The sequence below is a fragment of the Rhinoderma darwinii genome, chromosome 4 (assembly GCF_050947455.1).
Source record: "Rhinoderma darwinii isolate aRhiDar2 chromosome 4, aRhiDar2.hap1, whole genome shotgun sequence".
Taxonomy (NCBI): domain Eukaryota; kingdom Metazoa; phylum Chordata; class Amphibia; order Anura; family Rhinodermatidae; genus Rhinoderma; species Rhinoderma darwinii.
The window spans coordinates 343282418-343299022 of NC_134690.1; the positions used below are offsets into that span (position 1 = coordinate 343282418).

Consider the following 16605-nt stretch of genomic DNA (forward strand, 5'->3'; position numbering starts at 1 on the left):
GCGGGCGGCTCGCGAGTAACACTCTGTGGCCGGCCAACGCGAAAATCATGGCCATGCATATATATTTTGTTGATACATTAATATTTGCAATGTTCTAGATAACATTAAAGGTCAACTTCACCTTAGCATGGTCCATCAAAGAGAATGAAACTATTTTACCCTTTTATGTTTAAAGAAAAAATAAATAATTCATGCGATCCAAGACTGGGTCATTTTGTGTTTTTTTTCATTGCTTTTAATTTCAATTAAAGTCCATCATCACTATCTATTATTCTTTAGCCTTTACTTCCAGATATGTAATATTTATATTGTTTGACTTGTCTTTTCTGAAATGGAAAGAAAAAAAGCATGAGGCTGGGGATCATCATCATCATAATCATCATCACATCTATGTGGAGGAATCAAAACAAATTAATCCTTAAAATATATGTTCATATTTCACGAAGTCCAAAAAAACCTGTATACTGTATGCAATAAATATATACAGTACATAACTATGGTAAACCCTGCTTTCTTTTGGATGAAGGACTTAATAAGAACATAAAGATAACGATCCTTAGATCAGCATTAAACACTAAATAAAATAGGCTAATGTATATAATGTATACCCCAAATTGATCAATGCAGAAAGTGTATGTCCCTCACAAAACATGACCTCATTGACCCATGTGGATGGCAAAATACAGAAAGTTACACATTCTGGAATGCTAACATGGAAAAAGTAAAAAATATGCTTACTGAAAATGGTTTAATCATTTAGTTTAATGGGAGTGGTATAAATCCATCTCGTGTAAGCTCGCCTAAGTGACGGCTGGAGACGGCTAGAAGTTTATAATTTATCTCTATGGATATTAAAAAGCTACACTATAAAGAACAATTATTGGGACACATCTCTTGATTATTGAATTCAGGTGTCATTCAGTACCAATGCCACAGGTGTATTAGATCAGGCACCTAGCCATGCTGTCTACCTTTATTAAGAATGGGTGAAAGTCTGCAGTCTGCCTTTGTGAAAGAATGGGTTGTTCTAAAGAGCTGACTGAATTTGAGCGTGGTACTGTAATAGGATGCCAGGGTTGGAAGAATTTAGTTTGTGAAATTTCTTCCATCCTATATATGCCCTCAATCAGCTGTGAGTTATATTATTGCAAAGTGGAAGCGTTTAGGAACCACAGCAATTCAGCCACGAAGTGACAGACCACGTAAAGTTACAGAACGGCATCGCCAAGTGCTAAGGCGCATAGTGCACAAAAGTCACCAAAGCTCTGCTTACTCTGTAACTGCAGAGTTCCAAAACTCTTCTGGCGAATGCCAGGTGAACGTTACCTGCCTGACTGCATTGTGCCAGCTGTAAAGTTTGATGGATAATGCTGTGGGTTGTTTTTTTTTTCAGGATTTTGCCTAGGTCTCTTAGTTTCAATGAAGGGAAATCTTTATTTGGCCAATTGTATGCTTCCAACTAATTGGAAACAGTTTGAGAAAGGCCCTTTTCTGATCCAGCGTGACTGCCCCAGTGCACAAAGCAAGGTCAATGGTTGGGTGATTTTGGTGTGGAAGAAGTTGACTGGCCCGCACAGAGTTCTGACCTCAACCCCTTCTAACACTTTTGGGATGAAATAGAACAGCCAGGCCCTCTCATCCAACATCAGTATCTGACCACACCAATGCTCTTCTGGATGAATGCCTTCCCAGAAGAGTGGAAGCTGTTTTAGCTGCAAAAGGGGGACCAGCTCCATAATAATGTCTATGGATTTAGAATGGGATGTCATAAAAGCTTCTGTAGGTATAATGTGTAGGTGTCCCAAACTTTTTTCCTTAGAGTGTATATTATAAAAGTAATCAGCTTAGAATTTAGGATCTATTTAGACTTAAAAAAAATCAAACAATAGTTACACTTTAACCCCTTCCCGCACCACTCCATACATTAATGACACAGAAGGGAAGTACTTCCCACGCTGAGCAATGAATGAACAGCGCAACGTAATATACATCCCGATGCAACGGTCAATAGCGACCATGGTATCTAAGTGATTATTTAGAGGGAAAGGGCTCACTCTGTCACCCCATCAGTAAGTCCATTCAAGGTCTAGTAGCAGGAGTTAATATTTTCAATTGAAAAGAAAAAAAATGTGCAAAGTTAAAAAAACTACTTTTCCTCAAAAATGTACTTTCAGTAGGCAAAAGTTTATATAATAAAAAAAAAACTATACATATTTGGAACAAATATCGTAACAACACATAGAGTAAATTTTAAGAAACAAACGGAATGCAGGAGCTGCACTGTAGCATATATTGGGTGCTAACCTCAGAGGAATCTTGACAAAAAACCTCAAATCAGAATTAGATCCAAATCCACAAGAAGAGGCAGCACTCCGGTAGTATAGAAAAATACAAAATGTATTCACCCAATATACAGGCAACGTTTCACCTTCCCCATGAAGGCATTTTCAAGTTTGAAAATGCCTTCATGGGGAAGGTGAAATGTTGCCTGTATGTTGGGTGAATACATTTTTTATTTTTCTATACTACCGGAGTGCTGCCTCTTCTTGTGGATTTAGAGTAAATTTTATATATTATTTATACCGCATGGCGAACAGCGTTAAAAATACTCAGTGTGGCCGGAAGCTGATAGAAACTGATACATAGCCCTGTTGCTCTGCTCTCTAAGTGCCTACACTAGCTGAAAATTGGCATGTTTTACTGCTCTAATGGGTAAAAATATCTGGGAAGGTACCCAAACAGCCCCTGGATACCCAGTCCTTTCCACCTACTCTTACCTTGAACTCATGCGGGAAACTAGAGGCCTGATGACCACTTTTATCATGGCGCTGCGGCGTTCTTCGTCAACACCATGCAGTTCATCTGATGACCTGCATGGTGTTGAGGAAGAACAATGATGGGGAATCGTCCATGGAACATTGTTTTCTGTATCACAGTTTATCTATTTATCTCTATTATTTATAGTCTTTCTCATGTCTGATCATGCCACGGTGACCAGGGGCATAACTAGGAAAAACTGGGCCCCATAGCAAACTTTTGACTGGGGCCCCCCTCCGCTGGGTATCACACAACCCCCCTTGTAGATAGTGCCTCCCTATAGATTCCAACACACAGCGCCCCCCTATAGATAGCACCATACACAGCCCCCTGTTGATAGCGCCATACACAGCCCCCTGTAGATAACGCCTTACAGCCCCCCTGTAGATAACGTCTTACAGCCCCAAATCCCCCTGAAGATAACGCAATACAGTCCCCCTGTAGATAACGCCATACAGCCCCCCTGTAAATAACGCCATACAGTGCCCCTGTAGATAACGTCTTACAGCCCCAAATCCCCCCTGCACATAACGCTATACAGCCGCCTGTAGATAACGACATACATCCCCCTGTAGATAACGCCATACAGACCCCCCTGTAGATAACGCCACACAGACCCCACCGGTAGATAACGCCATACAGACCCCCCTGTAGATAACACCATACAGAACCCCCCCTGTAGATAACGCCATACAGCTCCACCCTGTAGATAACGCCATATAACCCCCCACCAAAAAAAAAAATGGCCTATAGTTTGTCCTACAAAAGACATGCATCCCCTATCCACAGGATAGGGGATACATGTGTGATCGCTGGCAGCGATAATGAGAACGGGGGACCGAAAGTCCCCAGAAGTTCTCCATGACAAACCTCGGACTTCCGGCGTCTGTGCAGTTCAATAAAAATGAAAGGAGCGCTGGTCACGCATGCGCACAAGCGCGACCGGTGCACAAGTCATTTCTATGGAGCTGCAGACAGACCCTGGAAGTCCGAGGTTTGTCATGGAGAACTTCGGGGGACTTTCGGTCCCCTGTTCTCCTTATCGCTGTGCGTCCCAGCGATCCCACATGTATCCCCTATCCTGTGGATAGGGGATGCATATCTTTTGTAGGAACAACCCCTTCCATAGCGGCTGCTAGCGGAGCCTCCGGCATGTTACGGCTGCTATAGCGGTAGTTACGCCACTAGCGGTGACAATAGAGATCAACTTGTCCTCCTTACACCCACATCTTAATTATTGGTGTCTTAACGAGACCCACTTGACAATTTCTCTCACACACGACGAACAGCACCAAACTCCCGTACGCTATTTTGCTATTTTGCGGAGAATGCTCCTACTGACCCATCTACTTTCATACTTTGGGAAACTCACAAAGCAGTTTTATCAGTTTTTCGTGGTGAATGCATATCAGTTGCCTCCAGATTTAAAAGGGATTCTAAAACATATTACCTTGAGAGTGAGAGAGAATTGTGAAAGTTGGAATTTGCCCTGTACCACTGTCCTGCCAAGTGTCTTCTTAAGGCTGGATTTACACGAGCGTGTGCATTTTGCGCAAGCAAAAAACTTGGCATTTTGCGGACGCAAAAGGCACTTAATAGCTCCGTGTGTCATCACCATATGATGCGTGGCTGCGTGATTTTCACGCATCCGCCATCATTATGACACTCTGTTTGTATGTTTTCATTCATACTTTTTACTGCTCTTGCGCGAATCACGCGTGTCACACAGAAGTGCTTCTGTGTGCTGCGCATGATTTTCACGCACCCATTGACACATGGGACTTCAATGGGTGCGTGATCCGCGAGAAACGCACAAATATAGGACATGTCGTGAGCAGGTCCGGCCCTAGGATACACGGCGCCCTGTGCGAAATGATCTTTCAGCGCCCCACCCAATCATTAAAGAAAAATGGCCCATAAAAAAAATTATAATGCCCCTTTAATACAGTATAATAATAATATTTAACAATATAATATATTACAACCCCTTCAAGGACACAGTATTTTGTCCTCTAATTGTGCCCACAGTATTATGCCATCTGTATTACCCCATCCCAGTATAATTTCCGTTTGTGGCCCCCACACAGTATAGTGCCCCCTGTAGATTTTGCCATACAGCCTCCCTGTAGACAGTGCCATAATTTCCCACCTCCTTTTTGTAGATCATGCCATACAGCCCCCCACCTCCCCCTTGTAGACATTGCCATACAGTCCCCCACCTCCCCCTTGTAGACAGTGCCATAACAGTCCCCCACCTCCCCCTTGTAGATCGTGCCATACAGTTCCCACACCTCCCCCTTGTAGACAGTGCCCCCAAACAAAAATTTTACTAACCTAGGCCCCGTTTCCATGACGAACTGAGCTGCTCCATGGCGGGACCCTGTAGCCTAGTACAGAGTTTCCCAACCTTTCTGGACTCGAGGCAGCACTGGAAAAACAAATTTTCCTCAGGGCCCCCTACCAAAAATTGTTTTGAGAAAGACAGAAAACGGCTAAGAACAAGCACTCCACACGTAGGGCATGTTCACACACGTTTTTTGTAAGGCAAAAAAAATCTGCTTCAAAATTCCTTCAGCAACTGACAGCGTTGTGTGACCTTTTTTTTGTTTTTTCTTAAGCTGTTGAAGCGAATGCAAAAGACGCAGGAAAAAAAGCTCCAAACGGGCGCTGCAGGTATTTTCTGCCTTCTATTAATTTCAATTGGAGGTCAGAGGTGGAAACCACTTGAAGACCATCAGCCCCCACTCACAGTAAAATGACCATCATCCGCCTACTCGCGGTAAAATGACCATCCGCCCCCGACTCACAGATTCCCCCTGTAGGTAGCGCCACACAGCCCCTTGTAGGTAGCGCCACACAGCCCCTTGTAGGTAGCGCCACACAGCCCCTTGTGGGTAGCACCCCACAGGCCCTTGTAGGTAGCACCAGACAGCCCTCTTTTAGGTAGCGCCACACAGCCCCTTGTGGGTAGCGCCACACAGCCCCCTTGTGGGTAGCGCCACACAGCCCCCTTGTGGGTAGCGCCACATAGCCCCATGTAGGTAGCACCACACAGCCCCCTTGTGGGTAGCACCACACAGCTCCCTTGTAGGTAGCGCCAGACAGCCCCCTTGTAGGTAGCGCCACACAGCCCCCTTGTAGATAGCGCCACACAGCACCCTTGTAGATAGCGCCACACAGCCCCCTTATAGATAGCGCCACACAGCCCCCTGTAGAGTGCGCCGCACAGCCCCCTGTAGGGAGCGCCGCACAGCCCCCTGTAGGGAGCGCCGCACAGCCCCCTGTAGGGAGCGCCGCACAGCCCCCTGTAGGGAGCGCCGCACAGCCCCCTGTAGGGAGCGCCGCACAGCCCCCTGGTAGGAAGTGTCGCAAAGACCCCTGGTAGGAAGTGTCGCAAAGACTCCTGGTAGGGAGTGCCACACAGCCCACAGCCCCCTGGTTGTTAGTGCCCCACAGCCCCCTGGTTGTTAGTGCCCCACAGCCCCCTGGTTGGTAGTGACCCACAGGCCCCTGGTTGGTAGTGCCACACAGCCCACTGGTTGGTAGTGCCCCAAAGCCCCCTGGTTGGTAGTGCCACACAGCCCCCTGGTTGGTAGTGCCACACAGCCCACTGCCCCCTGGTTGGTAGTGCCACACAGCCCCCTGGTTGGTAGTGCCACACAGCCCCCTGGTTGGTAGTGCCACACAGCCCCCTGGTTGGTAGTGCCACACAGCCCCCTGGTAGGGAGTGCCACACAGCCCACAGCCCCCTGGTAGGTAGTGCCACACTGCCCACAGCCCCCTTGTAGGTAGTGCCACACTGCCCACAGCCCCCTTGTAGGTAGTGCAAGGACTACGAAATGACCCTGATAGCTGACGGAAAAATAGACATTCAAAAAAGGACAACTGTGCAGGAGCACACAAAATACCCAGCTTTCCCAGCTATCAAATAAATGTGTGGAAATAAACTAAGATATAATTTTTATTTAGTCTGAGTAAAGGATTAATCCTTTTAGCTAGATTAAATAAAAGTTATATCTTTCCACACTTTTTTTTGATACCCGGGAAAGCTGGGTATTTTGTGTGCTCCTGCACAGTTGTCCTTTGTAGGTAGTGCCACACAGCCCACAGCCCCCCTGTAGATAGCAACCCCCCCCCCCATTCCAGTAAAGATAACGCCACTGTAGCTCCCTGAAGGAGCGAAATCCCCGTGTGGCCGAGGATTCCGCTCCTGGAGCGCTGCTTGATGCCTCTGTCCATATATGGACAGTGACATCAGGGAAAACTCCTGAGGCGGAATCCCCGTCCACAGCGTTGCAGACGCTATGACCGTCGATTCCACTCCAGGAGAAGCTCCTGTCGTCTGTGTCCATGATGTCATTGGCTTCTCCTGGAGTGGAATCCCCGGTCATAGAGTCTGAAATGCTGTGACCGGGGATTCCGCTTCAGGAGTTTCCCCTGATGTCACTGTCCATATATGGACAGAAACATCAAGCAGCGCTCCAGGAGCGGAATCCCCGGCCACACGGGGATTTCGCTCCTTCAGGGAGCTACAGTGGCGCTAGTAGACAGCAGAGCAGGGAGATACCTCCCTGCTCTGCTATAGTGCCATCGCTACCGCTATAGCAGCAGCAGTGGCTGCTAGCAGCGCGACCGCCCTCATGCAGGTGTCACCGCTAGCAGCCGCTATGGCTGCTACAGCGGTAGCAACGGCCACTAAGTGAAGAAGCGCCTGGGTGGAAATTCGACTGTGCGACCGCACTAGTCTCACATATCTAAGGCCAGCCATGGTCGTGAGTTTTACGCAGCGGACACCCGCTGCGTAAGAATCACTGACTGTCTGTACGGCCCCATAGACTAACATAGGTCCGTGCGAGGCACGTGAAAACCACGCGCGTTGCACGGACGTATATTCCGTTCGTCTAAATAAGCCCTAAGAGTTATAGATTTAAGATCTCAGCTAAAAACTCTATCTTTAACTAAAGTAGAAAAGTTAGTTCACTACAATAGACAGAGGTTTTATGAATATGGCAATAAGACCCATACGCTACTAGCTGAACAATTGAAAGATCAAACAGCGGATTCAAACCCATTTGTGATTTTAGTACCCCACACTGTGACCCTTTTAAGTATACCTTTAGCGTACCTGTCGTTTCATTTGACTTTTCAGGAAAAGCTACCATGTGTGTGTACATGAGAAGTATTACTATTTCTGGCATTATTTGACGCAGTTTTCCCCTTTGCATGCTATATCTGTAGTTCACATTTCTCTCTGAGCTGGGGGGGGGATGGACTGGCAGCCACTGGCGTAACTACCGCTGTAGCAGCGTGAGGGGGCCCGCACCGCCCGCCGGAACGGGTCCCCCACATGGCCGGTGGCTCCATCAGCAGCCGCTATGGTTGCTACAGCGCAATGCCACTGAAGCGTTTGTTCCTACAAAAGACATGCATCCCAGATAGTGGATACATGTGTGATCGCTGGCAGCGATAAGGAGAACAGGGGACCAAAAGTCCCCCGAAGTTCTCCATGACAAACCTCGGACATCCGGGGTCTGTCGGCAGCTCCATAGAAATGAATTGTGCACCGGTTGTGCCTGTGCGCATGCGTGACCAGCGCTCCTTTCATTTTTATTCAACTGTGCAGACTCCGGAAGTCCAAGATTTGTCATAGAGAACTTTGGGGGACTTTCAGTCCCCTGTTCTCCTTATCGCTGCCAGCGATCACACATGTATCCCCTATCTTGTGGATACATCTCTTTTGTAGGATAAACTATAGGCCGTTTTTTTTTTTGGTGGGGGGTTGGGGGCTGTATGGCGTTATCTACAGGGGGGCTGTATGGCGTTATCTACAGGCGGGGTTTGGGGCTGTATGGCATTATCTACAGGGGGCTGTATGGCGTTATCTACAGGGGGTTTGGGGCTGTATTCCTATGCCTGTCGTTCTGCTCTTATCTCCTGCACTTCCTGCTCACTCTTCCCCCCTCCCCTCTCCATAGGCTTTCATAGATGTGTAATCTGATACATGTGAGCTGCAGTGCGATTCGAGATGGATATAGCTAAATTTTCAGTGTAAAAATCAGTTTAGCAGAGTGAGGTGAAGCAGGAAAACAGCCAGATAAGAGTAGAAAGAGGCTCGTTACTCTGATAAGATATGTTACAAAGTTTCTTATAATCGCCTGTACTATTAATTTATGCAAAGTATGTTAAAATGACAGTACCCATTGTAATGTCCGTGGCTGCGGACTGTCCGCTCCAGCCTCCCGCTGACAGCCGCAGCCACGAGTCGGCAAGCGCTGGCCCCAGCCTCCTCCTCAGGAGACGCCAGCGCTTGCATCCACTCACCTCCGCCGGAGCCCGCAGGGTGCGCGCGCACGCTCGTCCCCGCTCTTAAAGGGGCAGCGCGCACATCGGACATCTTGAACGACCTTTGACCCGTGAGTACCCGGGGCTATAAGAGGGGTCCAGCCCCCTAGTTCGATGCCTGAGCGTTGTTAGTCTTTCCCAGTCTGTCTCGCAAATGGTTCCTTATTGTCTCCCGTTCCAGCTGTTACCCGTGCCCCGTGCCCTGTTACCGTTCCTGTATTCCGTATTGTTCCTGTGCCTGCCACGTCAAGTGCCATCTGCCACGCCAAGTGTCTTCTGCCACGCCAAGTGTCTTCTGCCACGCCAAGTGTCATCTGCCACGTCAAGTGCCATCTGCCACGTCTAGTGTCATCTGCCACGCCAAGTGTCTTCTGCCACGTCAAGTGTCCACCGCTTCATTGGATACTGCCCGCCACGTCTGGCGCCACTTGCCGCACCTGCCTCCATCCGTGCTGAAGCCACAGCCACCGCCCGGACTATTTCAGGTACCCAAGCATTACTGTCTGCAATTTACTTCCGCATAAACTGTGACCTGGTCAGCTGCCTCCCCGCTACGGCGGAGCGGCCTAGTGGGTCCACATACCCTGTGCTCGTGACAGTACGCTCAGGCCATGGAACCCGCTGGCCAGCCCAAGACCCCAGTACAGAAGATTCAGACAGAGATGCAGGACCTACGCACACATCAGGATCAACTCCTTGAGGCGGTGAATTCTATCCTGGTCCGCCTGGATCTACTCGCTGTTCCACCTCCGGTTCTTCCTCCTGAGGCTGTTGCTGTGCCACTGCCTGTTGCTCCCCCTGTTTGTTCCGGATCCTCAGTTCCTCTGCCTCTTCCTCCTCGCTACGACGGTGATCCCAGATGGTGTAGAGGATTTCTCAATCAATGCACGGTGTGTGCCTCTAATAAAGTGACTCACTCCAAGCATGCCGGTCTGCTTCAACCCCTGCCTGCAACCAGTGCCCCCTGGCAGCACATCGCAATGGACTTCGTCACAGACCTTCCTCTCTCAGCAGGATGCAACACCATCTGGGTGGTGGTGGACTGGTTCTCTAAGATGGCACATTTTATCCCGCTGACCGGCCTACCTTCTGCTCCCTGACTGGCGAGTCTCTTCATTCAGCACATATTTCGCTTGCATGGCTTGCCTCTTCACATCGTGTCCGACCAGGGGGTTCAGTTTACCTCTAAATTCTGGAGAGCACTCTGTAAACTCCTGCATGTGAGTTTGGACTTTTCCTCTGCCTATCACCCCCAATCCAATGGGCAAGTTGAGAGGATCAACCAGATCATGGAAAATTATCTCCGCCACTTCATCTCTTCTCAGCACGATAACTGGGTACAGCTTCTTCCTTGGACCGAGTTTTCATATAACAACCACACAAGTGAGTCCACCACCTCCACTCCATTTCACATAGTGTACAGTCAACATCCCAGAGTCCCTCTTCCTGTGTCGACTTCATCTCAGGTTCCCGCTGCTGACTCTGCATATGGGGACTTCCTGCAAATCTGGCAACAGACCCGGTCCTTTATTTTGCTGGCAGTAGATCGTATGAAGCGAAAGGCAGATACCAAGAGAAGAGAGCCGCCTCAGTATCTTCCGCGGACTAAAGTCTGGCTGTCCTCTCGGAACATTCGCTTGAAGGTGCCCTCATACAAGTTCGCTCCCAGGTTCCTTGGACCATTCGAGGTCCTGCAGCAGATCAACCCTGTCGCCTACAAGCTTCGGCTGCCTCCTACCCTCAGGATTCCCAACTCCTTCCACGTCTCCCTCCTGAAGCCTGTGATCCTAAACCGCTATTCCAAGACTCCTCGGACAACTTTGAGGTCAAGGAGATCTTGGACACCAAGAGAGTGCGAGGAAAGACCTTTTATTTGGTGGATTGGAGGGGGTTTGGTCCCGAAGAGAGGTCCTGGGAACCAGAGGAGAACCTCAATGCCCCTACTCTTCTAAAGAAGTTTCTCTCTCGCTCCGGTCCCAAGAAGAGGGGGCGTAAGAGGGGGGATACTGTAATGTCCGTGGCTGCGGACTGTCCGCTCCAGCCTCCCGCTGACAGCCGCAGCCACGAGTCGGCAAGCGCTGGCCCCAGCCTCCTCCTCAGGAGACGCCAGCGCTTGCATCCACTCACCTCCGCCGGAGCCCTTTAAGAGCGGGGACGAGCGTGCGCGCCGGACATCTTGAATTACCTTTGACCCGTGAGTACCCGGGGCTATAAGAGGGGTCCAGCCCCCTAGTTCGATGCCTGAGCGTTGTTAGTCTTTCCCGGGCTGTCTCGCAAATGGTTCCTTATTGTCTCCCGTTCCAGCTGTTACCCGTGCCCTGTTACCGTTCCTGTATTCCGTATTGTTCCTGTGCCTGCCACGTCAAGTGCCATCTGCCACGTCAAGTGCCATCTGCCACGTCTAGTGTCATCTGCCACGGCAAGTGTCTTCTGCCACGCCAAGTGTCATCTGCCACGTCAAGTGTCTACTGCTTCATCGGATACTGCCCGCCACGTCTGGCGCCACTTGCCGCATCTGCCTCCATCCGCGCTGAAGCCACAGCCACCGCCCGGACTATTTCAGGTACCCAAGCATTACTGTCTGCCATTTACTTCCGCATAGACTGTGACCTGGTCAGCTGCCTCCCCGCTACGGCGGAGCGGCATAGTGGGTCCACATACCCTGTGCTCGTGACACCCATTTAACTATTTTAGTATTAGTACTTATCTCTATGCTCACTGTTTCTGAATTCCCCTCCAGTTGTAGCTACTAAAAAGCAATCCCTAAATGACTGACTATCTCTTTTTGCTCCCTACCCTTTCTATTGTCAGAAGAGTTGCACCACCTGAATCAGACTTTGATTTTGGAGGAGCTGGGAAGCGATTGGTGACCTCCTGGAGGAAGAAAAATCAACGGGCCCTGATGGGCTTACTTATTTATACTATAAAGCCCATGGAGATCTGTTGTATCTGCATACGATTATATTATTACATTCTTTTGTGACAGAAGAAGCGATCTCAGCTACTATGCTCCGTTTTTATATCACGGTTATCCCCAAGTCTGGGAAGGACCTCCTGAGGTGCTTTAGCTACAGGCCAATAGCTTTACTAAACTGCGATTTCAAAATTTTCACCAAATTTCTTGCTAACCATTGGAGCTGTTGGCTTCCTCAGCTGGTCCGCAAGGATCAGGGAGGTCTTCCGACAGGCTGGTGACGATGCTAGAAAAGTGATTGGTCTCATTGATGCAGGTAATAAGAAAGGCTTAAAGGCTATCCTACTTAGTTAAGATGGCGAATCGGTCTTTCATCGCCTTGACTGGCAATTTATGCAACATTATGGTTTTAAAGGTCCGTTTTTTACGGGCCCTTAGTAGCCCCTACTCCTCCCTGGTGGCATCGTGGAGGTTATCCCACGCCTATCCTTCCATTTTCCTCAACAGAAATGGAATTTGTCAGGGTTGCCCCCTTTTGCCCTTTTTCTATATGTTCTGATTTTTTTACCAAATGTCTGGCTAATCGTTTTAACTCCTGGTTTCCCAGCTGGTCAACAAAGATCAGGTAAGCTTTCAGATAAGCTGGTAACAATTCTAGAAGAGCGATTGATCTAATTTATGCAGCTAATAATGGAGGCTTGGAGTCTATCCTACCTAATTGAGATGCCAAAAGGGCCTTTCATCACCTTGACTGGCAATTTATGTATTAAATTATAAATTATTGTTTAAAGGTCCTTTTCTACAGGCCCTTAGGAGCTTCTACTTCTCCCCGGCGGCATCGGTGAGGTAATCCCACATTCATTCTTTCATTTTCCCCATCAGAATTGGTACTTGTCAGGTTTGCCCCACTTTCGCCCCTTCTTTATGTGTTCAGCATTGAGCCCTTGGTGGCCCATATTAGAGCTAACCCTAATATCCATGACAGGTTCCTCTCTTTGCGGATGATGTTTTGCAGGCTTTACAAATCTCTCAACAAATCTTTCTAACTTCCATCATGCCTTTGATCTATATAGCCAATTATCGAGATATATAATCTACCAAAACTGATGCTCTCCCCATTAATATTCTCTCACTATGGTATTTTATTTAAAATCATATTACCGCTATGCCTGCAGGGAGAAAACACTAAAATATTTAGGAGTTTATATAACTCCCTCATATACCTCTTAGTTTCAGGGTAAAGTGGCAACGCTCCATATCTCATTATTATGCCAGATTGCAACATTTAAAATGTCAGTGCTGCCTAAATGCCTTAATCTTTTTGAAACGTTACTGATACAAATCTCAGCCTCTACCCTTCATTCCATACAGTCTTCCTTTCTTAAATTTATATAGAATATAAAGCGCCATCACATTCCCATATCTGTCCTTACTGGAAGCACATTGCAGGAAGGCCCAGCTCTCCCTGATATTTCTCTATATTATTATGCAGTCCATTTACGCCACATAGAATCTTGGTCTACTCTACCTACTTTTAATAGAAGGACTGAGGTGGAGAGGCTCTGGTCAGCTCCAATACATCCCAGCTCCTCGATTTGGGGTCAGGCACCTGAGGCTCAGCCTCACTATCTTTAAGACAAACAGGTCCTTCTCAATTAATTACAATATCATCAAAAAGGTACATTTATTTCAGTAATTCAATTTGTAAAAGGACAGGTATAGTAATGGGGTTCACTGGCTAGTGTCGTCCACTACTACTACCTCCTTTATATTAGGGTCACTAGGGTTATTCCTAGCTCCCCTACCTTTCTTTTATACTAAAGTCAATCTAATCACTTTGCTGCTAAGTAAGTGTATACAACTGTATAGTAAATACAGGTAATATTTATTAATACAAACAGTAATCACTCTTAGATATAAAATACACCAAACACAGTAAATAATCACAGTATAGTATCAGTGTATCCCAATATACATAACAAGTTAATATGTATTTAATACACTCACACTACACCTGGCACAATATTATCAACAAGGTATTACAATACTAATCTATTCCATCACCCACTTATCTAAACATACATATAAGTTGCGTTACAATACACACACGCTCACTCTTTCTATCCCACTTCCTCCTAACTATAACTCTCCCTGTACACTAAGGGTTAACACTTGATGTGAAGGATAAATGGTTAACAAGGGGAATGGGTTGATGTGTACCATGGGATATTGTTACGGCTGCTGTGACGGAGCGTGACATCCACTTACCTGCCTCCCGCAGATCTTCCCCTTCCTGCCAATGTTTCCCTCCCCGGAGACACCAGCACATGCGTTCGCTCTGTCCTGTAGTGTTCACTAGAGGGCGCGCGCTGGTTCCCTGCCTTAAAGGGCCAGCACACGCATATGTAATTAATGTATTAATTATGCTCAGATCACATTGAACTATAAAAAAGCCCTTTTGATCCTTGCCTGAGCCCTGTTTGGTTCCTTAGTGTTGTCCTGTTCCCAGTGTTCCCGTGCCCTTCTACCTGTATCCCGTGCTGTGTTATTGTTCCTGAGCCTGTTTAGTGATTGGAGACATGTCCTGCTGCACCCGTTGTCATGCGCCATGTCTGGCACAACCTACTGCACCCGTTGTCATCCGCCACGTCTGGCACAACCTGCTGCACCTACTACCATCCGTGCCAGAGCTCCTGCCACTATCTGGACTATTTCAGGTACCCTTGTGCTACGAACTTGTACAGACTTTTGTATAAACTGTGACTTGGCCAGCTGCCTCTCCGCTACGGCAGAGTGGCCTAGTGGGTCCACATACCCCTAGATCATGACAGATATGCAGGTAAATGGTGGGAAAGGGTTAATGTGCGGAGAAACCTGTACCAGGGGAAGTGCAGGTAATGTGAGGGTTAACAATGGGACCAGGGGATATGTGCAGGCAGATGGGAAAGGGTTAATAGGGAAGTGTAACAAGGGGACCAGGGGATAATATACAGGCAGGTAAGAAAGGGTTATTAGGGAAGTGTAGGTATAAAACGTTTGTGCTCGTTGTATAGGGGGAAGAAATAAGGGTTAAGTGTAGGTAATAGTTTGTTGTATGGCGGAGAGTAGGGGGGAGAAGCAAGGGTATGTGAGGGAAAATGCTCGTTATGTAGGGGAGAGAGGGTTACGTGTAGTTGCTGCTACACGTAGATACTTAGCGCTCGTTGTACAGTTGATCGTTGGTGTCGGGGAGCGTCCGTGCAGAGAGCAGAGAACGTCGGTGGAGCGGTGAGCCGGAGAGAGGAGAACAGGAGAGGAGGTCCGTTGGTGTGGGTGAGCAGGAACAGAGAGCGGACGTAGCGGCGCAGGGCTATATAAACCCCGCCGCTACGCTCGCTCCTTAGCCAGGTGTGGGCACAATAGTACCGCTCGAGCCCGGCTCACATGTGTTGGCGTGGTGATATGACGTCACTGGCTGACTCATGAGCGTGCGGGAGGAGGGAGGTAAGTTAATCAGTGGGGGATGTCCTGTGGTGCATGAGTGCACCACGGGATACATCCCCAATTACCTCTCCGGCCCCCTGCAGAGTGTGGAGACAGGAGATCAAAGGCAGTATCTCCTGTCTCACTCTCTGCTGATCAAGTCAGGACAATTACTAATTGTTATTGTCCTGTTACGAGTAGATTCCCACGACCAGGTCTGTGATTCTACAGACCTGGCTCATGGGACATTAAGACATACACAATATATATATACATATTGTGAAGGATGGTTTATTTGCTTATATTCTCTGTATGAAATTACATTATGAATTATCAAGCAGGATGCCGAATTACTAAGATATGTATTATGTAAAAGTGATTATAATAATGTTTAAATGATTTCGTTTTGTGCAACAGCCATCTTGTCTGGCGTTCCCATCTTAATTCTTTTGTAGTGAATAAGAAAGTTATTGTTCCTTTAACGCAAGTAATGTTGATTTCGTATGTTTTATCTTTGACCTTGGCTCCCATACGAAGCTTGCAGAGAAGGCACAGGGAGTGAGATGGGAGGGTGGCAAATATGCTTGTGGGAGTGCCTCCCCCATCTTACAGGAACATTCTTGCCAAGAGAGATAAGGCCACCTGCAAACCTGATGTGTGAAGAATTATAATGATGTATCTGGAATGTATCGTATGTCTGTAATTGGCTGAATAAGAATTATTGTTACATTGCTTCTGATTGGTTAACCTGAAGTCTACCCCCCATTTGAATGATATTATTATAGTGGAGTTTGGTAATAAACCTCCAGAGGAGTATTTTGAGCATATCAGCAGCGTCTGTGTGTTTTTTTTCTCCTCTCTTGATATATATCAGAATGAAATATCCTGATTAGAATGCTGGATAAAGTTCCTGACGTGAGTGTCTATTGGAACACTCATCTAAATTTCAGTCTAATATATTTTGAGCCATTGACTTCCACGACAGTAATGGTGCCGAAAAAACCCGGGAGATTGCTCGTTTAATAAGCTGTCGCTAGAGAGGTGTGGCTTTGCATCTGTGAATTACAAAA

At 47.5% G+C, this 16605-nt stretch overlaps 1 protein-coding gene across 1 annotated transcript in view; it reads right to left on the reverse strand.

Annotated features, from left to right (window-relative positions):
• Window positions 1-252: 252 nt before the first annotated feature.
• SLC22A2 (solute carrier family 22 member 2) overlaps window positions 253-16605 on the reverse strand; it is a 118120-nt gene continuing 101767 nt past the window's right edge. Inside the window, exon 11 of the mRNA XM_075864461.1 lies at window positions 253-326. Coding sequence (XP_075720576.1) covers window positions 269-326 — 58 coding nt within the window. The 3' untranslated portion in view covers window positions 253-268. The remainder of the gene's footprint in view (window positions 327-16605) is intronic.